The sequence below is a fragment of the Hemitrygon akajei genome, chromosome 17 (assembly GCF_048418815.1).
Source record: "Hemitrygon akajei chromosome 17, sHemAka1.3, whole genome shotgun sequence".
Lineage (NCBI taxonomy): Eukaryota > Metazoa > Chordata > Chondrichthyes > Myliobatiformes > Dasyatidae > Hemitrygon > Hemitrygon akajei.
In genome coordinates, this window is record NC_133140.1 from 86,504,926 (window position 1) to 86,527,691 (window position 22,766).

A 22,766-nucleotide genomic window follows, 5' to 3' on the forward strand; every position below is an offset into this window, starting at 1 on the left:
GTACAGGAACGCAGTCATAGGTGAAAAGGGAGTACAGAAGAGGGCTCAGCCACACAGCCTTGAGGCACACCAGTGTTCAGGGTGAGAGTGGAGGAGGAGAGGTTATCTAACTTAACAGATTGGGGTCTGTTAGTCAGAAAGTCCAATTGCAGAGGGATGAGCTGATACCAAGCTGGAAAAATTTGGTGATCAGCCAACAAACTCAAAGCGGTATATCTGCTTTGGAGGGAGATGACCGCAGGAGACTCCTGTACTACCTTCCTGTTGGTCACCCATCCCCTATCTTTCCTTAGATTGAGGTTGATTCAGTGGTAAGGAAGGCAAATGCCATGTTAGCATTCAATTTGAGAGGATCAGAATATTAAAGCAAGGATGTAATGCTAAGGTTTTATAAAGCACTGGTCAGAGCTCTTGCAGGTATTGGGAGCAGTTTTAGGCCCCTTATCTAAGAAATGATGTGCTGACATTGGAGAGGGTCCAGAGAAAGTTCACGATAATGATACCAGGTATGAGGAGCATTTGATGGCTCTGGGCCTGTGCTTGCTGGACTTTAGAAGAATGGTTGGGGGGGGGGGGGGGGAATGGTGGTGGTGGAGAGAAATTACACTGAAACCTACTGAATATTGAAAGGCCTAGATAGAGTGGATGTGGAAAGGATATTTCCTATAATGGGTGAGTCTAGGACCATAGGGCACAACTTCTGAATATAGGTATATCCATTTAGAACAGAGACGAGGAGGAATTTCTTTAGCTAGGGGGCAGTGAATCTGTGGAATTTATTGCCACGTTTGGCTGTATAGGTCAAGTTATTAAGTATATTTAGAGTGGAGTTTGATAGGTTCTTGATTAGTCAATGTGTCAAAGATTATGGGAGAAGGTAAGAGAATGGGGTTGAGAGGGATAACAAATCAGTCATGATGGAATGGTGGGGCAGTTGAGATGGGGTGAGTAGACTAATTCTGCTCCTATGTCTTATGGTCTTACTTCATTCCTCCTCCTTCACCCACTCACTTGTCAGTTTGTACTCCTTCCGCCTTTTCATTCTGGCTTCTGCACACTTCCTTTCCAGTCCCGGTTCTCAATCCAAAGTATCAACTGTTTACTCTAGATGTTGTCTGACCTGCTGAGTTCCTCCAACATTTTGTGTGCATTGCTCTGGATTTCCAGCATCTGCAGAATCTTGTGTTTATGATCAACATCAATTTTCCAACAAAACCAAGTTACCTATCAAGCAATCATACATAAATGTCACACCTGGCAACTCTTGGTGAATTTAACTTTTTTATTATTAAGGTATTTGAAGTACATACATAGACACAGAAGTACAATTATTCAAGAAAGCTCAGTAGGAAATGTTATGCTCTCAAGTCAGTCAGTCCATTAATGCCCAGTTTTTTTTTAAATTGGAAAATCGATCTGTCTTGATTTAATTATGCTGCACAGTGAGGGGTTGGTGCGCAGGTGACAGGAGAAACAAGGGGCTGGTGCTTCAGGAACAAATGTGTACAAACCAGAGCCTGCAACCTCAGGATTGTCAGCTCTTCAGTAGAACCACCCATTAATTCTATTATTGCTACTTGATCATGCCTTAGATGTGATTGTACAAAATTTTTCTTAGTAGTTACAGAAACCATCTTTAGCCACAGATACAATTTTCAAGCATCCAGCCCTATCAATACTTATTTTGCTGACTTGAAAATGGATTACAAGAAAATCCTTCTAGACGAGGATACTGCAATCCAGTACTTTAAGATTTATAGATGTCCCTCCCCCACAATCCCTGTACAATTATCAGAAAGGGTGAAAGCCCCTTTTGATGGCAGGAAAATTGATCTGGCTAATGTTTAAATTTTGCAAATCAAATATACAGTATTTTGCAGAAGTCTTAGGTATATATACATAGCCAGGGTGGCTAAGACATTTGCACATTTCTATATATTGGTTAAAATAGGTTGGGAAACAGAAATAAGACTACTCAGCTTTGTGTTAGCTCAGTAATATTAGGTGTTATTTGGTAACTGGAAAGGCATAAAATACAGTACTGTCCTACAGTCTTAGGCATCCTAGCCAAATTTATCAGTGCCTAAGACTTTTGCACACCTCCAAGAGGACCACAGCCTTGTGGTTTGAAGGCTTACGTGCCTCAATGACCTGAAGAGCAATGCTAGCTGGAGTCTAGCTGGGTCACACATGCCAAACAGGTCAAAGGGTAAACAGGCCAGACTAAGAGTGGGCCACTGGCCCTCCAGGTTTGGGGTTCAACCCTGACTGGTCAAACAAAACTGTTACACAAACAGCAATGAAGAAGTTTTCCAACATCTGTATGCGATGGTGGACAAACAGATACTGAGGACCTTCACTACTGCCCTAAATGCCGGCTGGCATAACAGGCAGTAAGTAGCAAGACTTTTGCACAGTACTGTATATGCCATCTCCTGCAATTGAACTCTCTTAATCAAATACCCCGGCCTGAAAAGGCAATGGAGGATGACTGAGGAAGTTCTGGCTTGGTTTGCCTTCACTCTTCACCATTATAGAAATAGGCAAACAACAACTTCAAGGCAGCCCAACAGGAAAGGATTGTAAAGGTAACAGAGATCTTCTAAAATCTAGACAAATACCAAAATAATGAGTAGTGCCGTAAGTCCTCATCATCTCAAAAGTACCAAGACCAGATTTAACAAATCCTCAATTCAATAAAAGTAGGTATTAAACAATTTTCACATATAATAAGGGTGTCAAAGGTTATGGGGAGAAGGCTGAAGAATAGGGTTGAGAGGGTTAATAATTAGCCATGATGGAATGGTGGAACAGACTCAATGGGTCAAATGGCCTAATTCTGCTTCTATGTCTCAAGTCTAAAATTTTATGGTCCCTTAACTGAATGTCAAGGAACATGAAATTGTCAAATATAAACAGGTTCCCGCACACCCATTGTGGAAAAGTCATGGCGTTTTCCCTTCTCAAACCCGATTCAACTTATGGGGAGCCATTATACATACAGAAAGGACATCATGAGCTTCAATGTTAATGGGTGTATTTAAGCCCATATTTTCCATTCACATGTTAAAATGAGTTCAGTCACTGCTACACTCAGAGTCACCATGGACATGTTTCAAAGCACACAATTTATACATAATTGTGAATTCCTCAATCAAAAGCCAGAACAAGGCATTGTTTCTGATAGGAATTCTACACCCGACTCAGAAGCTGTGTTTCACCTTCAAATGTTCATTCCATATAAAATGTTTTCATTTCCCAAAGAACTAGATTTTCTTCTGAAAAAACATCTATATTAAAAGTAAGACAAACTTAGTGATGGCCTAAACTTGAAATGGACCATCAAATAGTGGCTCTACCATCACAGACAATCCATTTACAACTTCCTCCTGTCACACTATTGACATCTGAACCATGAACCTTCACAGCTCATTAGAACAGCTCAGATCCTATCTCTGCCCGTTAGTCTTCAATCCTGCTTGTGATTTATCCAGATCCCTTTTTACGTGAACTGATTTAGCTACCACCCACTGCTCCCAGATGTTTGTTGTCCGTGAGGACAGGTGATAATCATATATGCCTCGAGTCAAGTTAGATCCTGTTGGAATCTACCTGTTGATGACAACAAAATTCAGCACCGACAACAGGCCCTCAACCTTCATTGTTATATTAATTAATTAATGAATGAGTAACATTTGAAGGCTCTGGGCCTGTACTCACAGGAATTTAAAAGAATGAGGGGAGGGGGGATCTCATTGAAACCTATCAAATATTGAAAGGCCTCAGTAAAGTGGATATGGAGAGAATGTCTCCTTTAGTGGGAGGGCCCAGGATCAGAGGGCACAGTGTCAGAATGGAGGGATGTCCTTTTTGTACCGAGACCACAGGCGCTGCAGAGGCCAAGTCACTGGGTATATTTAAAGTGGAAGTTGATAGGTTCTTGATTAGTCAGGGCATGAAAAGTTACTGCAAGAAGGCAGGAGAATGGGTTGAGAGGGATAAATAATCAGGCATGATGGAATAGTGGAGCAGATCTGATAGGCCAAATGATGCAATCCTACTCCCATCTCTAATTGTCTTATAACAAAGTACACAAAAAAGTTTAAATAAATAAATAAATCGATGTATGTTTTCTCCATCTAATTGAAACCAGAAAAAAACAGGCATTGCAATTCTTGCAATTACCATGTGCAACATCAGAATCTCTTCCATTGCCATAGCTTGTACATTATTTGAACATCTATTTGGACTTAAATGACATAAACACAAATGAATCAAGGAGCAATATGCTGTGACTCCAATGAAATCCAAAAGATGAATATTAAAATACTTGCAAAGCCCAGGCCATTTACAAAAGTTCACAACTCTGCATTTCTATTCCTTCAGATCAATTGTTAACCTGCAGCTCTATTCCACATACACCCCAATTCAGCTATTTTACAATTTTAAAATGACAGTAACATTAAAGCTAATATCTAAATCTTGCTTCCATCTGTGAGGCATTTGAGAGTTCAGATATTCAGGTAAGATTGACAAAGCCACTTGGTTTAAAGCTTACAGATTTTAAATAATTTTAAAATGTTATTTAGAGATACAGCACAGAATAGGGCCTTCAGGCCCTTTGAAACGTACCACCCCAGCAACCACCAACCACCACAATTTAACCCTGACCTAATCATAGAATAATTTACAGTTAACCTACTCGGTACATCTTTGGACTGTGGGAGGACATACAGAGACTCCTTAGAGAGGACACCAGAATTATACTCTGAACTCTGATGACATGAGCTGTAATAGTGTTGCGCTAACTGCTGTGCCACTGTGGCGCCCATAATCTCTCCACTCAAAAGTAAAAACATGGATACTTTACATTAGTGCGTACGTATGTAATCTAAATGAAGGAGCATCTTGAGACAATATCAAAGACAATACCTGATTAAATGCATTGCAAACCTACCTGATAACATCTGTATAAGAAACAAAGCTACCCAAATCTTAAAATGCAAGGCAAGAAACTAAATGCCTCTACCAAAATGTTACTGAACGATGATAATCAATATGAGGTTTCAGCTGTGAATATATAGGGGCAAACAGATCAACAAAATGCAAGCCTACCTTTTAGACTATTAAATAAATGATTAGGTAAACCCAGCTTCGTCATAGGCACTCACCTCCCCAGCATCAAGGACAACCCCAAAGGGTAACACTCAGTAAGGAACCCCATCACCCAGGACATGCCTTCTTTTCATTGTCACCATCAAGGAAGAGGTACAGGAGCCTGAAGATACATTTTCAATGTTTCAATAACAACTTCTTCCCCTCCGTGATCAGATTCAGAATGGACAATGAACACTACTTCACTATATTTTTGTTTGCCTTCTTTTTGCATGACTCACTAATTTAGTTTGTAACCTATTCTTACTGTAATTTATAGGTACTTTTATCAGTATTGTTAATTGCAATGTACTGCTGCCACTAAAGGACAAATCTTATGCCATATGCCAGTGATATTGAACCTGATTCTGAATCTGATTTCACCGGAGACAGCGATTTTCATCAGATCAAAACTACAATTTTGACTATTTGTAAAAGTTCAGCAAGGATTCAGTACAAAATGTAGGGTCTCTCTGCACAACTCCAACTCCAATAAATCAATTGGCACTTCTTCCAGCCTCTTTATCAGACATCGCTACAGTGATGACCATATAGATGTCTGCAGTGCAGTGCACAGCCTCCACAAGTTGGGTTAAAATCAATAATCAATAATTTATTTTATTTTGAGATACAGCACAGAACAGGCCCTTCCAGCCCTTTGAGTGAATTGCCCAGCAAACCACTGAGCTAACCCTAGCCTAATCATGGGACAATTTACAACGACCAATTAACCTACTAACCAGTATGTCTTTGGAACGTGGATGGAAACTGGAGCACCTGGAGGAATGTACAAGCTCCTTACAGAGGGTGCTGGGATTGAACTCCGAGCTGTGATAGCATTGTGCTAACTGCTATGCTACTGTGGCACCCATAGTCATTTCCTATGGGTTCCTTCCAGAGAGAAGACAGTGGAGCTAGCCATACCAGTGACTGGATCTCAGGTTTCATACTTTGGTTAAGAAGCTGTAGGATCTCTCTATTCTACCCAGCTGCCTCCAGATGAGTTCATGCAGATCTCCTGCCAGCATTTCCCTGCACTTAGCTACCACTGAATTTTGCACACAGCTGCAACAGTTCACTATACTGGTCGTCTACTCAACAAGGCTCATAATTATTGAGTTGCTTTCTCTTCTACTAATCCAAGTTGGGAAAACAAAGAAAGTCTCAGTAAGAGGCTGAGTGACTCAACCCATTAGTTTCGTAGAATCACAGTACTAATAATAGAGTACTCAACAAAATGCTGGATGAACTCGCAAGATCAGGCAGTATCTATGGAAAGGAATAAACAGTTGCTGTTCCGGGCTGAAACATCAGTTTATGCCCCTCCACAGATGCTGCTTGACCTACTAGGCTCCTCCAGCATTTTGTAAGGGTTACTCTGAATTTGAAGCATCTGCAGAATCTCTTGTGTTTATGACTAACAGTAGAGTTCTCTGTAACTGAAGAAAATTATCATTCAGCTTATTGCAAGCAGGTCATTTGGCCCATCACCCTTGAAGGGTACAAGTCAATGTATAGGTTTCAATACTTCCCCACCCACGACACTCATGAAGTGTTACAAAAAGTGAAATGAATAACTCTCCTGTAGCTCATTCCCACTTCAGCAGAGCCAATGCACTGAGGGTCAGTAAGGGGATTTATTCCACAACAGAATCACAAGAGATTGCATAGATGGTGAAAATCTAGAGCAACACACATAAAATGCTGGAGGAACTCAGCAGGTCAGGCAGCATTGTAGAAATGAATCAGCAGTTGTCTTTTTGGCCCGAGACCCTTCATCAAGGGTCTTGGCATCTTCTCAACCACTAATTGATTTGTTTCTTTTTCAATAAATGCAGTCCTACAAACAGGCAGCTGAATTTACTGAACAATAGTTTATTTATTATTACAATAAAAACTGCATGTCAGGTCAGTGAGGTATAAAGAAGGTACATCGAAACACCGTGCCGTAAATAATGAAAGCATCTGATTAATATTGAGAGGTAAGGAGGATGGAAAAAATAGAAAAATTCTTCCTTCACAGCTTCTGACCCATTTAGTCAAATGCCAAAAAGGGACAGTTTGATTCAAATAAACAGGAGGTACCACTTGAACAGTGGTGTATTGTCACCAGTCGTCAGCCTGTCCATCGCATCTTTCCAGACTGTTGTTAGTATATCATGACATCCACAGGTCAGGACAATCTCAGTCAGTTCAAATTATATTTGGGATTCATTCTGTAAAAACGACACTGAGTTGTGATTGAAGAGCCAGATAACCCTAATGTGCAACTCTGGGGGATAATAATGGTATCTACCAAAAATAAATGTCCTGTCATGCGTATGAACTAATAACAATGAAGACCCCATAGGTCAAAGTTGGACTTGGTTTTTGGTGGGAGTCATCTCTGAACTGCAAAATTAAAATAAAAGTCCCATCCTCACCTTCTCTTAAATAATGTGTTCTCAAACATCTACCCCTTCTCATAAAATTCACTGGAAACTGCACACTTGCTAATGCTATTCCTAAGCATTATTTATATATTTCTGTTTTACAACTGAACAGAAGGGTTTCATGTATGGTGCAGCAGGAAACAAACTCAAACGAACCTGTGACCAGATTGCGGATAACTCCACCACGCTGATAAGCATGAAGTTATTGATTATCTAGTTATCTGGATTCCTTGAACACCCTCACCCCTGACCTAAAAGATTTCCACCCCTCCCCACAAAGAATGTATGAAAAATTCAAATAAAATCGGCAGCAAGTACCACAAAAATAATTCAAATCAAGCAGCTTGGATCTCATGAAGCACAGAAGGAAATCTCCTGTGAGTACTTTGTCAAGCTCACGACTGACATTTGTTAATCATTCAATTATACTTAGTGTAGAGTTACTTTTATTGATACATGGCATATATAGCAAGGAAGTGGATGAAAGATGAACAAGGACAACAGAGAAATTTCATCTCCTGCACCTTCAACCTCAATTTCTGGTAAATATGTTATCGGGGGGACTAATCATACACTATATATTACTTGCAAACACCAGAGTTCAGAAACTGTTCACATAATATCTACATTAATCAAAAATTATTCCTCTTTGGATCCCTTTATGCTTTATATGCCTTATAGCTAAATTTACTGATTTTTAAAAAAAAGAAAACACTATGCATTGTTTCTCCCCCTCATATTTTGGTTCAATATCAAAAATTCTATTGGGGAACATCTTCATAAAGCAGAATCTTGTAAATCATCCCCACCCAACTGGGTTGGGAGTGAAGGTGGTGAAGATTAGCTATCTCCAGAGAGGAGTGTGTCACAAAACATTTCTGATTCCATCTTTCTCCTCTATAAGATAAGCACAGCCGTGTGTTAAGTTTGAGTTTTTTTATATATATCCTACGCACAATAAAGCTGTTTTACTGTTTCACTGAAAAAAATAAATCTTAAAAGTTTTCAATGTAATTTCCTGTGAATCAGAGCGAGTCAAAATGCAAATCACAGTAGATGGCCGGCTGCATACAGTATTTCTTGCAACTGACAGCATTTTATCAAACATTTTCAGTAATAAGAAAGCGGTCTCATTATCAATGCAAAAATACTGGAAAGCTCCAACATACTAGTCGTATTTTTTTGTCTCATCTATACATTTACAAATTTTCCTTCTATTTCAAAGACAAATATTTAATGCTCAACATCATAAAGACGGACCTTCTCCACAACAAGACATTGCGTGTTCCCCCTTTGAAGTCAAGCACGTAGATACCAGTGCTGGTGACAGATGAACAGCAAATTTATTTCTTCATTCTTGCTGTCAAAAATAAGTTTAAAACTAAACACTTTCTCTGAACCAAGTAGATCTAAAGTCCTTCTTTTGCAAACGCTGTCTTGTATACTATGCAGCAACTTTACTGTCCTTCTGTAGAGGAAAGAATGGAAAGAAATTAATAAATGATTTATATTGTGGTTAAATCAGTTTTGTTCTTAGTTCTCCCAACTGCCCAACGCATCAATGGCACCAGTCTACCCACCATCAAGGACATATATACAGAAAGGTGCTGGAAAAGGGCCCGTAACATCTTGAAGGATCCCACTCACCCTGCTCAAGGACTGTTTGTCCCACTCCCATCAGGGAGGAGACTATATAGCATCCATGCAGGACCACCAGACTCAAAGACTGTTACTTCTCCCAAGCAGCAAGGCTGATCAACACCTCCACCCACTAACTTCACCACTACTTTATCATATCCTGTCAGTCACCTTACACTAAAAACACACTTGTGCCTAGTGTCGCTTTATAGACATACAATTAATATATATAAGTTATCTCATTTAGTCATATTTATTGTGTTCTTTAATCTTATTGTGTTTTCTTTGTGCTACATCAGATCTGGAGTAACAATTATTTTATTCTCCTTTACACTTGTGTACTGGAAATTACATTAAACAATGTTGAAGTTTGAATTCTAAGCTGAAGTTGCTGTCACACAGCTTCAGTAACCAGGTTCAATCCTGACATCTGGTGCTGCCTGTGTGGAGTTTGCATGTTTTCCCTGTGATTACATAGTCGTCCCCCCCACCCCCGGGTGCTCTTTTAGGCCCATCGCGTCTGCTCCACCATTCAATCATGGCTGATTTATTATCTATCTCAATCCCAATCTCCTGCTTTCTCCCTGTAACCTTTGATACCTGACTAACGTTACACATTGTATCGGAGGCATAGGAAGGTAGGCAGAGGGGCTCTGCGGGTAAAGAATAGCGTCAAATCAGTAGAAAAATGTGACATAGGATCAGAAGATGTTGATTTCTTGTGGGTTGAGTTAAGAAACTGCAAGGGTAAAAAGACCCTGATGGCAGGTAATTCAGGTTTCCCAATAGTAGCTGGGATGTGGACCACAGATTACAATGGCAAATAGAAAAGGCGAGCCAAAAGGGCAATGTTATGATACTCATGGCAGATTTCAACATGCAGGTCAATTGGGAAAATAAGCTAGTTGAATGATACAAGATAGTTTTTTTTTAGAGCAGTTTGTCATTAAGCCTCCTAGGGGATCAGCTATACTGGATTGGGTGTTACGTAATGAACCGGAGGCGATTAGGGAACTTAAGATAAAAGGATCCATAGGAGACAGTGATCACAATATGATTTGAGTTCAACATAAAATTTGATAGGGGGAAATTAAAGTCTGATGTAGCAGTATTTCAGGGGAGTAAAGGAAATTACAGTGGTATGAGAGAGAAGTTGGCCAAAGTAAATTCGAATGAGATGCTGGCAGGGATGACAGCAGAGCAGCAATGACATGAGTTTCTGGGAAAAATGATGACGGTGCAGTATAGATATACAGTATTCCAAAAACAAAGAAATATTCAAATGGCAAAATAGTACAATCTTGGCTAACAAGGGAAGTCAAAGCTAATGTAAAAGCAAAAGAAAGGGCATACAACAATGCAAAAATTAGTGGGAAGATAGAGGATTGGGAAGCTTTTAAAAACCTACAGACAGCAACTAAAATAATCATTAGGAGGAAAAAGATGAAATATGAAAGCAAGCCAGCAAACAATATCAAAGTGAAATTAAATATGTAAGCAATAAGAGAGAGATGAAAATGGATGTAGGACTGCTAGAAAATGAGGCCAGAGAAATAATAATGGGGGCCAAAAAGATAGTAAATGAACTAAATGAATATTTTGCATCAGTCTTCACTGTGGAACACATTAGTAGTGTACCAGATGTTGAAGGGTATGAGGGAAGAGAAGTGAGTGAAGTTACTACAACACGAGAGAGAAGGTGCTCAAAATGCTGAAAGACCCAAGGGCACATAAGTTACGTGGACCAGATGAACTGCACCCTAGGGTTCTGAAAGAGGTAGGAGGAGAAATTGTGGAGGCATTAGTAACGATCTGTCAAAAATCATTGGACTCTGGCATGATGCCAGAAGACTGGAAAATGGCAAATGTCACTCCACTCTTTAAGAAAAGAGAAAAGGCAGCAGAAAGGAAATTATAGACCGGTTAGCTTGACCTCAGTGGTTGGGAAGAGTTGGAGTCAATTGTTAAGGATGAGGTTATGGAGTGACACATGACAAGATAGGACAAAGTCAGCATTCCTTGAAGGAAAATCTTACCTGACAAAACTGTTGGAATTCTTTGAGGAGATTACAGGTAGGATAGATAAAAGGGATGCAGAGGACTTCATGTCTTTGGACTTTCAGTGGGCCTTTGACAAGGTGCCACATATGAGGCTGCTTACCAAGTTAAGAGGCCATGGTATTTTAGGAAAGTTACTGGCATGGTTAGAGCATTGGCTGATTGGCAGGAGGCAGTGAGTGGGAATTAAAGATCCTTGCTGGTTGGCTGGCAGTGACTATTAAAGTTCCGCAGGGGTCGGTGTTGGGATAACTTCTTTTTATGCTGCATATCAATGATTAAGATGATGAAATAGATGGCTTTGTTGACAAGTTTAGAGATGATACAAAGATTGGTGGAGGGGCAGGTCGTGTTGAGGAAACGGGTAAGATACAGGACTTAGACAGATTAGGAGAATGGGCAAGAGAATAGCAAATAAAAAACAATGTTGGAAAATGCATGATCATGCACTTTGGTAGTAGAAATAAATACACAGACTATTTTCTAAATGGGGAAAAACCCAAAAATCTGAAATGCAACCTAAAGGTTAACTTGCAGATAAGAGTCGGTGGTGAGGAAGGTAAATACAATGTTAGCATTGTTACGCCTGTGCCCCAACTCTGAGGGGCTGAAGGGTACAAAGTAGCCCCCTCCTTTTTGAGAATCGCAAGATCGCTATTAATTCAGGTCAGGAGACCCAGGAAATGAGAGAGAGACGCAGAATCCACAAGGGGTTTGGAATGTCCTGGCCCCTCAGCGATACAAAGCCACGGGAAACGGCCATTGTCTCTTGGAGACGGAATTGTGTATTGAGCACTGTGCTATTCATCGAAGTCCTCAAGGAATGAGCAACGTGGGCTGGTTGGGGGATGGCATCATCCCAACCTGATTGACATCTCAGACCCCGTGAGTAAGGATAAAAGAGGGTCTGGGGAACAACCCCTTTAGACGCACCAGGAGAAACGCTAGAAATCCCGTGACAGCGTTTAATAGCGACAGCCGGTGGAAGGCCCACGTGTGTCCTTTCCCGTTGCCTGGGATTGAGGCCTTACCACGGAAGACGGCTTAGCTAAAGAAGAGATCACCACCGACGACATTTCAAAGGATCGACATCATAAAAAGGAAAACGGGCAAGTTCTAAAAAAAATTGTCTCTCTCTCCAACCAAAAGCTGCAGCCTGAATGAACTTGAGTGACTTTTATATTTCCATCGGACAATACATTATCCCCTAGACAACGATAGAGCTATTTCTTATTGACTATTATTATACCCGCGCTTTTAGATTTAGTATTGACGACGTATATTATCTGTATGTTTGCATTGATATTATTTTTGTGTATTTTTATCAATAAATACTGTTAAAAATAGTACCATCAGACTTCAACGGACCTCTCTATCTTTGCTGGTAAGTGACCCAGTTACAGGGTACGTAACAGCATTCATTCAAAAGGTCTGGAATACAAGAGCAGGATGTGATGCTGAGGCTTTATAAGGAACTGGTGAGGCCTCACCTTGAGTATTGTGAACAGTATTGGGCTTGTCATCTATGAAAAGATGTGCTGACGTTGGAGAGGGTTCAGAGGAGATTCACAAGGATGATTCCAGGAAAGAAAGGGTTATCACACAAAGAACATTTAAAAGCTCTGGGTCTGTACTTGCTGGAATTTAGAAGGATGAGGGGGGGATTTCATTGAAACCTTTCGAATGTTGAAAGGACTATACAGAGTAGATGTGGAAAGGATGTTTCCCATGGTGGAGGAGTCTAGCAGAAGAGGGCACAGCGTCAGTATAGAGGGACGTCCATTTAAAACAGAGGTGCAGAGATACTTCTTTAGCCAGAGGGTGTTGAATTTGTGAAATTTATTACTGCAGGCAGCTGTTGAGGCCAGGTCCTTGAGTGTATTTAAGGCAGAGCTTGATAGGTTCTCAACTGGACACGGCATAAAAGGTTACGGGGAGAAGGCTGAGGAGTGGAGCTGAGGAGGGGAAAAAAGGATCAGCCATGATTGAACGGTGGCGCAGACTCAACAGGCCTCAATGGCCTAATTCTGCTCTTATGTCTTAGGTTCTTGATTAGACCATATTAACTTCCACTTGAAATATACCCATTGAGTTGGGCCCCACAGCCGTCTGTGGTAGTGAATTCAACAGATATCGGGAGGTCAAATGGCCATTTTCTACCTATCACCCAGTGTGTAGGGTGATAGGTAGAATTCATGCTGTAGTAACACTTAGTAATGTGATTTATTATTGTCACATGTACTGAGGTACAGCAAAAATCTTTATTTTTGCATGCCATCCATACTGGTCAGTTCATTGCAACTGTGCACTGATTTAATACAAGAATGCAAAATAAACTGCTACAAATACAGAGAAAAAGCAGAGCAGGCAGACAATAGGTGCAAGGCCATAACAAGGTAGATTGTGAGGCCAAGAGTCCATCATGTCATAGTGCTGTGGAAGCAGAACAGGAGAAAGGGGAAGTTGACAGGAGATGGAATATAGGGAAGTGTATAGTCATGCATTGTGGTATTTTCTGTTTTCTATCTGGGGAGTGAATTCAAAAACTGGAGGTACAAAGTGACTTGAGATCCTCCTGCAGGATTTCCTAAAGGTTGACTTGCAGGTTGGGTCAGTTGTAAAGAAGACAAATCCAATGTTAACATTCATTTTGTGAGGACTAGAATGTAAAAGTAAGGATGCAATGTTGAAGCTTTAAGGCATTGGTCAGACCCCACTTGGAATATTGTGAGCAGCTTTGAGCCCCATATCCAAGAAAAGATGTGCTGGCATTGGAGAGGGTATACAGAAGGATCACAGGAATGATTCCAGCAACATATGAGGAGTGTTTGATGACTCAGGGTCTCTACTCACTGGAGTTTAGAAGAATGGGGGTGGGGGGTAATCTCACTGAAACCTATCAAATATTGGAAACCCTAGATAGAATAAATGTAGAGAGGATGTTTCCTATCGAGGGCGAGTCTAGAACCAGAAGGCACAACCTCAGAATAGAGGGACATACATTTAAAACAGAAATGAGGGATTTCTTTATCCAGAGGATGGTGAATCTGTGTAATTCATTACCACAGACAGCTGTGGAGGCCAAGTCATTGGGTATATTTAAAGCTGAGGTTGATAGGTTCTTGATTAGTCAGGGTGTCAAAAGTTATGGGGAGAAGGTAGGAGAATGGGATTGAGAGGGATAATGAATCAGCCATGATGGGATGATGGAGCAGACTTGATGGGCCTATATCTTATGGTCCAACATCATAGGTCACCAAGAATAGCAAACTTAGAACGCATGACATTTGTCTGAAACAACCTTCGGAAAGCTGCCAGTAAATCCATCATTTCAATCTCTGGCAGGATATGAACAATTAAATTGTCACTTCTTTTGCAGGGGAGGAGAGGAGGGGTTGGGGGGGGGGGGGTTTCATCCTATTGTCTTTTGTTTTTGCAAAAGTGGAATTTTGGAGCTTGGGGTTTTTGATGTTCCAGCCCACGATTGTCCTGTATTTCATGGCTATCCAGAGAAGACGAATATCACAGTTGTATTGTACACGCGCACTTTGACAATAAAATGAACCTTTGAATGTTTTGAAAAGAAAAACTGGGAAGAGTTACCCTGTATTCAAAGTCTGAAAGCTCTCTGTCTCCAGCACGGCTTCCTCTGAATCCTCCACGAAAACCACCACGGGGAGGTCCATAGTTTCCTCTCCCACCACGACCCCGCCCACCCCTGTATGCAAAGCCACCACGGCCTCTGTAGCCTGCACGTCCACGCATTGGGCGCAGCGGGATTCCAAATGTTTCTGCATTTATCCTCCTTTCCTCGGCCCAGGTGGGTCTCCGATCCCTGGAAGAAAAATAGCTGAAGGGAGAGTTAAACTGAATTCTCAATGAACACAGAAGTTTCCATACGTATCTAACATTAGAGAAGGCTATACCGATCCTGGATTCTACCATGTCATCACATAAATCATTATTGATGGGGCTTCAAGTACCCATTTTTGATGCAACATCCCATGATTCCTGCACACTCAAACATCTTAAGCCCCAAATGATCCATGCAGAGCATTCTAACATCACTGTCTGGTATGGAGGGGATGCTACACCGGAACTGTAAAAGCTACAGCCGCCTCCATCATGGACACTAGCCTCCCCAGCATCAGTGATATTTTCAAAAGGCAATGCCTCAAGACGGCAGTATCCATCACCCAGGACACACCCTCTTCTCATTGCTACCATCAAGGATGAGGTACAGGAGCCTGAACTTTTCAGGGAACAGCTTCTTCCCCTCCACCATAAGATTTCTGAATAGGCAATGAACCCATGACCACTACCTCACTATTTTTCCCCCCATTTTTGTTCTCATTTATAATACTTGTTTATTTTATTTATATATCTTTCTTATTATAATTCTTATTATGTATTGCAAAGCACTGCTTCCGCAAAACAATGAATTTCACAACATATACCAGTGATATTAAACCTGATTCTTAAGTATTCTACTAAGATTTTGTTTCCAAGCAACCAAGCATCAAGTCCCAACGCATGTATTTGAAGTACGAGGCCAAATCCCAGGAGAGGGCCAGTTTGAAATTGAAGTCAGGAGCTGGGGCAAGTGAGGGAGCTTGTAACAAATAAATACCTTGTCTCACTATCACAGGAGATGTTGTCAAAAAATGATTTGGTTTTGTCATAGTAGCATTTCGGTCCTGAAGTATCCTCTTCATCAGCATTTCCCTCGCTGTTTTGTGTTTCAATCCCCGAGTCTCCTTTATCTTCTCCATTTATCGCCTTCTCCGCTTTATCTGGTTGCTTATCATCTGTTAACAAGATGGGAAGTATTGAGGAGCAGATATCCAAGGATCCATGAAACTATGATCCTTTTCTTTTTTTTTAAAACCAGTTGCACAGACTATCTATTGTCCAGAACAGGAATTCAAAAAAAAAAGGCAGCCTAAATACTGCATGCCACTTTTAAATATTTTTTATAATTATGCATACTGTGAATATTTAGAATGAAAATTGAAAAGTCACATATTTTATTTATTAATTGAAGGATATAATGAACTATAGTACTCCAAGAAAATCCTTGTCATAATCACGAAGAGAAGGGGTCCCAGAACGGATCCCTGAAGCACAGCACTGCTATGCATAATTTAACCATCTACAACCACTCCGTAGGCAAGCCAGTTCTGGATCCACAAAGCAAGGTCCCCTTGGTTCCCATGCCTCCTTACTTTCTCAATAACCCTTGCATGAAGTATCTTAACAAATGCCTTGCTGAAATCCATATACACTACATCTACTGCCCTACCTTCATCAAGGTGTTTAGTCACATCCTCAAAAAGTTCAATCCGGCTTGTAAGGCACGACCTGCCTTTGACAAAGCCAGGCTGACTATTCCTTATCATATTATGCCTCTCCAAATGTTCATAAATCCAGCCTCTCAAGATCTTTTCCTTCAACTTACCAACCACTGAAGTAAGACTCACTGGTCAATAATTTCCTGGGCTATCTCTACTCCCTTTCTTGGATAAGGAACAACATCTGCAACCCTCCAATCCTCTGGAACCTCTCCTGTCCCACTAATGATGCAAAGATCATTGCCAGAGGCTCAGCAATCTCCTCCCTTGCTTCCCACAGTAGCCTGGTGTATATCCTGTCCGGTCCCAGTGACTTATCCAACTTGATGCTTTCCAAAAGTTCCAGCACATCCTCTTCCTTAATGTCTAAATTCTCAAGCATTTCAGTCCGCTGTAAGTCATCCCTACAATCACCAAGGTCCTTTTCTGTAGTGAATACTGAAGCAAAGTATTCCTCCACTATCTCCTCTGGTTCCAAACACATATTTTTCCACTGTCACACTTGATTGGTCCTATTCTCTCATGTCTTATCCTCTTGCTCTTTTACTTTACCCCTCTCCCTCACCCACTCACGCCTTCAGCTAGTCTCATCTATCACCTGCAAGCTTCTTAATTTCACTCCCCATTACCTTCCTTTCCAGTCCGGATGAAGGGTCTTGGCACAAGATGTTGACGATATATTCCTTTCTACAGACACTGCCTGACTTGCTGAGTTCCTCCAGCATTTTGTATGTGTTACTCTGGATCTACAACATCTGCAGAATCTCTTGTGTTTATTACAAATTACCACTACTATTTGGGGTTTGCCTGTCTCACTGTAAGTTGCTTTGTCCTACTACCTCTCACTGTTTTGCTGAGTGTCTTTAATTAAAATGTTAAGCTTTACATTAGAAATGGTGAAAGAGAAATTAGCTGAGACTCGTACTTCCAGCCCCTGATTTTTCATGGTGCCACTGCAGCACAGTGACACTATTACAATTTGGGGCCTTCTGGAGTTTAGAGTTCAATTCCGGTGTGTTCTGTTATGAGTCTCTGTATGTCCTCCCCGTGGAATGTGTGGGTTTTCTCCGGGTGCCCTGGTTTCCTCCCAGTCTAAAAACGTACCAGTCAGTAGGTGAATTGGTCATTGTAAGTTGTCCTGTGGTTAGGTTAGGGTTAATCGGATTTGTTGGGGGTTGCTGGGGCGACATGGCTCGGAAGGCTGGAAGAGCATATTCTGCACCGTATTGCTAAATAAAAAAATAAATATCCCAATTCATCTCATTTCAAAAAAGAGACCAATGACCAATAAACACGTTTTGTGCAATGCTGGTTGGATGAATAGTGTTGAGGTCAGAGTGTTATAAGACCATAACACATCGGAGCAGAATTAGACTATTTAGCCCATTGGGTCTGTTCTACCATTCCACTGTGGCTGATTTATTATCTCTCTCAACTTCATTCCCCTGCCTTCTCCCCATAACCTTTGATGCCCTGATTAATCAAGAACCTATCAACCTCCAGTATAAATAGAGAGTAATGCCTTTCTGTCCAACACATCCATGCCAAACATGATGCCCAAGCTAGTCCCATTTGCCCACATCTCTCTAAACCTTTCCTATCTGTCTATTTATCCAAATGTTTTACATGTTGTTATTGTACCTGTCTCAACCACTCTCGGGCTCCAATATGTATCAGCTTCTCTGTGAAAAAGTTGCCCATCAGGCAACTTTTAAATCTTTCACCTCTCACCTTAAACTTGTACCCTCTAGTTTTAAGCTTCCCTTCCTTGGGGAGAAAGACTGTGTGATATTTCTTTGAAAAGTATAGGAGGTGGCTGTCAGTTTCATCTGTAATGATACGGCACTGGAGATCAGTACACTTCAAATGCATAGGTCCTGGAATGCATCTTACAGCACGGAACAAACCCTTTCCACACAACGAACCAGGCCGCCCAGTAACCCACTGATTTAAGCCTACCATAACCAAGGGACAATTTACAATGACCAATTAATCTCTAACCAATACCCTAGAACCATAGAACACTACAGCACAGTACAGGCCCTCCAGCCCTCCATGTTGTGCTGACCCATATAATCCTTAAAAAAAAGTAGTAAACCCACACTACCCCATAACCTTCCATTTTTCTTTCATCCATGTGCTTGTCCAAGAGGCTCTTAAATACCCCTAATGTTTTAGCCTCCACCACCATCCCTGGCAAGTCATTCCAGGCACTCACAACCCTCTGTGTAAGAAACTTACCCCTGATGTCTCCCCTAAACTTACCTTCCTTAATTTTGTACATATGCCCTCTGGTGTTTGCTATTGGTGCCCTGGGAAACAGGTACTGACTACCCACCCTATCTATGCCTCTCATAATCTTGTAGACCTCTATCAAGTCCCCTCTCATTCTTCTACGCTCCAAAGAGAAACGTCCCAGCTCTGCTAACGTTGCTCCATATGCCAAACCAGGCAACATCCTGGTAAATCTCTGCACCCTCTCCATAGCTTCCACATCCTTCTTATAATGAGGTGACCAGAATTGACCATAATACTCTAAGTGCAGTCTCACCAGAGATTTGTAGAGTTGCAATACATCTTTGGACTGTGGGAGAAAACCTATGTATTCCGTGGGGAGAAAGCACAAACTCCTTACAGGCTGTGTCAGAGCTCCATAATGCACTGAACTGTAACAGTGTCCTGCTAACTACTATGCTACCATGGCATCCTTTTGCCTTCTACACTCCGAGACTGATTTTAAGACACCAGTAACCCAGCCATGCCTCTTCTCCTGTCAGTTCTGCTGGGTTTAGTAGTTAAGCCACGTGAAGGCCAGGAGCTGGATTTGGTTGTCAGAGACTATTTGAGATGCATGCCATTGGGAGCATTGAATAGATAGTGGAAGATTATCCTCACTACTCACACCACACACTCCCCCTCCGGTTTTGACAACATTAAGGAACCTGGCACTTCATAGTTCTCTATTAAAAGTGCCACTGAGTCAATTTCCTTCACTGTTCAGGAATTTGTTCCTGACTACAATGCATTAAATTCCTCTCATTTCTTCCTTGTTTCCACAGTAAATTACATCTTCTCAGCAATCCAATATTTATGATTTATCCCAAACACAAATGCACAAGATTCATAAACTGCATCTTCAATAAATCAAGTGGAAAACACTCTGTATTTCACTCTCATTCACTACCTTGCCAACTACACTTTCTCAACCCAGTTAGTGCTGAATCAGCAAATGTCTTTCTGGATTAAATTATTTATTTAGAGATACAGCACGGAACAGGCCCTTCCATCTCAACAAACCACGCCACCCAGCAACCCACTGATTTATTACTAGCTTAATCACAGGACAATTTACAACGACCAATTAACCTACTAACCAGTATGTCTTTGGACTGTGGGGAGAAACCAGAACATCCAGAGGAAACCCATGAGCACACAGGTAGGAATGTACAAATTTTCTTACAGAGGACGTCAGGTTTGAACTTTGATGCGAGTTGAAATAGCGTTGCGCCAATTGCTACGCTACCGTGAAGCATCAAATGAAGGTAAGTTTCTTCTGTCTATATGGAACATCTGTCTTAGTTTTAACAATTTGGTAATTCAATGACTCAAACCCATCATTTGACCCAAAAGAAATAAGCTCTTACAGATAGTCACCTGGTCTCAGGTGCGTTAAGTGCACAGAACAAAATGGAATGTTACCTTTCAATTTCAGCTTATTCTGGAACTCCCTGTCAATCTCCTCTTTGTTAAATTGTGCATTTGCGCTCTCAAAGTCGAAGTCTTTTTCAAACTTCATTGGCCCGTCTCGCCTGACAGCAAACCTACCCCTTCCTCGACTTCCTCCACGGCCTCTTCTGGCAGTCTGGCCACCTGGTGACAAGGAAAAGGAAGGTCAATATATATTGTATCTATACATACAAAAAGGTGCAGTTAAAGGGCCAAAAACATTATGAGTTTGCCCGACTCCCATCCAAAAGCTGGAGTGTTCACCAATATCTTTAACCTCTTGCTTCAGCGGTCTGAAGTACCCACTTGCTTCAAGCAGGCTTCAGTTATACCAGTGCCCAAGAAGAACATGGAAACCTGCCTCAATGACTATTGTCCAGTAGCACTTGCATCCACAGTGATGAAGTGTTTTGAGAGGTTGGTGATGAATCATATCAACTGCTGCCTGTGAAGTGACTTGGATCCACTCCAATTTGCCTGCCGTCACAACAGGTCAACAGTAGATGTTATTTCAGTGGCTCTTCACCCAACCTTGTAACACATGGACAGCAAAGATACATAACATCAAGGTGCTCTTGACTGACTACAGTTCAGCATTCAGTAGTATCATTCCCTCAAAATGGAGCAATAAACTTCAAGACCTTGGCCTGAATGCCTCCTTGTGCGACTGAATCCTCAATTTCCCCATTTGCAGACCCAAGTCAGTTCGGATTTGTAACAACATCTCCTCCACAATCTCCATCAGTACAGGTGCACCACAAGCTGTGTGCTTAGCCCTGCCCCCTGCTCTACTTGCTTTATATTTATTACTGTGAGGCTTCAGCAGGAGGGAACTGGACTTCCATAAGCCAGTCTTCATTGCCTCATTGGGGGAATCAGAGGTCAAGAGGGTCAGCAACCTTAAATTCCTTGGTTTTATAATTTCAGAGGATTTGATCTGGGCCTGCAAGTGCAATTACAAGGAAAGCACAGGAACACCTCTACTTTCTTAGAAGTTTACGAAGGTTCAACATATCACCTAAAACTTTGACAAACTTCTATAGAAGTGCAGTGGAGAGTATATTGACCGGTTGCATCACAGCCTGGGATGAAAACACCAATGTCCTTGAATGGAAAATCCTACAAAAAGTCCATCCGTGGGTAAAGCCCTTCCCACCATTGAAATTCAAAGGCAGCGGCAATGTAGCATCCACATAAAGACCACCAGACTTTTTTTTTTGAGTACAGTTCACCAACACTTCCACCCACTAACCCACCACTCCACACCCCCAACCACCACCACTTTATCATTTCCTATCAGTCACTTTATGTACAGACACTCCTGTGTCACTTTATGAACATGTGATTAATCTATATATATATATATATATATATATATATATATATGTATATATATAAAAAAAAGCTATCTTATGTATTTATTCTGTTTCTTAAAATTATTATTGTGTTATCTTGTGTTTTTTTGTGCTACATCGGATCCAGAGTAACAATTATATTGTTCTCCTTTACACTTGTGTACTGGAAATGATATTAAACTATCATGAACTTGAACTTGGAGGTGTCAGTTTAGAACAGAGACAGAATGACCCTGACAGGGAGCAAAGCAAAAAGGCCAAGAGAGGTGTTCATATGATTTCCTACTACCGAGAACTGCTTCATGAAAGGAAACTGCAGTCAAATCTCAATGCCTACTTGAAGAAGCAGCCAAGGTTAGAGGGGGACCCACAGCCTGATCCCTCCTCTAAGTGTAACCACCACCCATTTCCCTCCACTGTGTTGCTGCTCCACTAATGTACAGGCTAGACCTATGTGCCTGTTTGTTACTCTACAAATTACAGTTTTTACATAAAATAACACATAGTTCGAATTAAATCAGGCACACAAGCCTGATTGTGTAATGTTATAATGACCCCACACTGCACTGATTTACATAGTGCTCCACCTCCGAGGAACACATCCTTGGTATTAAGCGGGGTCTGAATGTACTGTAATTAATTTATCTTTTCTTTTAAGTGTTAATTTTGCATTACTATAAATGTTCTCAGGCACACTGATTTTGATAGCGTTTGGTGGGCAGAATATTAAAGAGATGTTCTGGTGATGAATCTGTACTTCCATGGATATCAGTCAGACTTGGTTCGGAGGAGCACCATTCATTTAGTTTCTGGTCTGGCTGAGCCAGGTCTCCTGTCCAGTGATAGGTCCAGGCACAGTTGACTGTCTCTGTTGCGGGGGAGTACGACAGTGTAGCGGTGAGCATAATGCTTTACAGTGCCAATGACCAGTGTTCAATTCCCACTGCTGGCTGTAAGGAGTTTGTATGTTCTCCCTATGATCATATGGGTTTCCTTCAGATGATCCAGTTTCCTCCCACATTCCAAAGACGTACGGGCTAGGGTGAGTAAGT

The 22,766-nt window shown here is 41.3% G+C and overlaps 1 protein-coding gene across 2 annotated transcripts in view; it reads right to left on the reverse strand.

Moving 5' to 3' along the window:
* Positions 1-1,268: 1,268 nt before the first annotated feature.
* Positions 1,269-22,766, reverse strand: part of LOC140740882 (protein LSM14 homolog A-like) — an 81,182-nt gene continuing 59,684 nt past the window's right edge. For both annotated transcript variants that reach the window (XM_073070481.1, XM_073070479.1), the window contains 4 exons: positions 20,333-20,503; positions 15,913-16,090; positions 14,886-15,132; positions 1,269-9,054 (listed from right to left, as the gene is read on the reverse strand). In XM_073070481.1, coding sequence (XP_072926582.1) covers positions 9,031-9,054; positions 14,886-15,132; positions 15,913-16,090; positions 20,333-20,503 — 620 coding nt within the window. In that variant the 3' untranslated portion in view covers positions 1,269-9,030. The remainder of the gene's footprint in view (positions 9,055-14,885; positions 15,133-15,912; positions 16,091-20,332; positions 20,504-22,766) is intronic.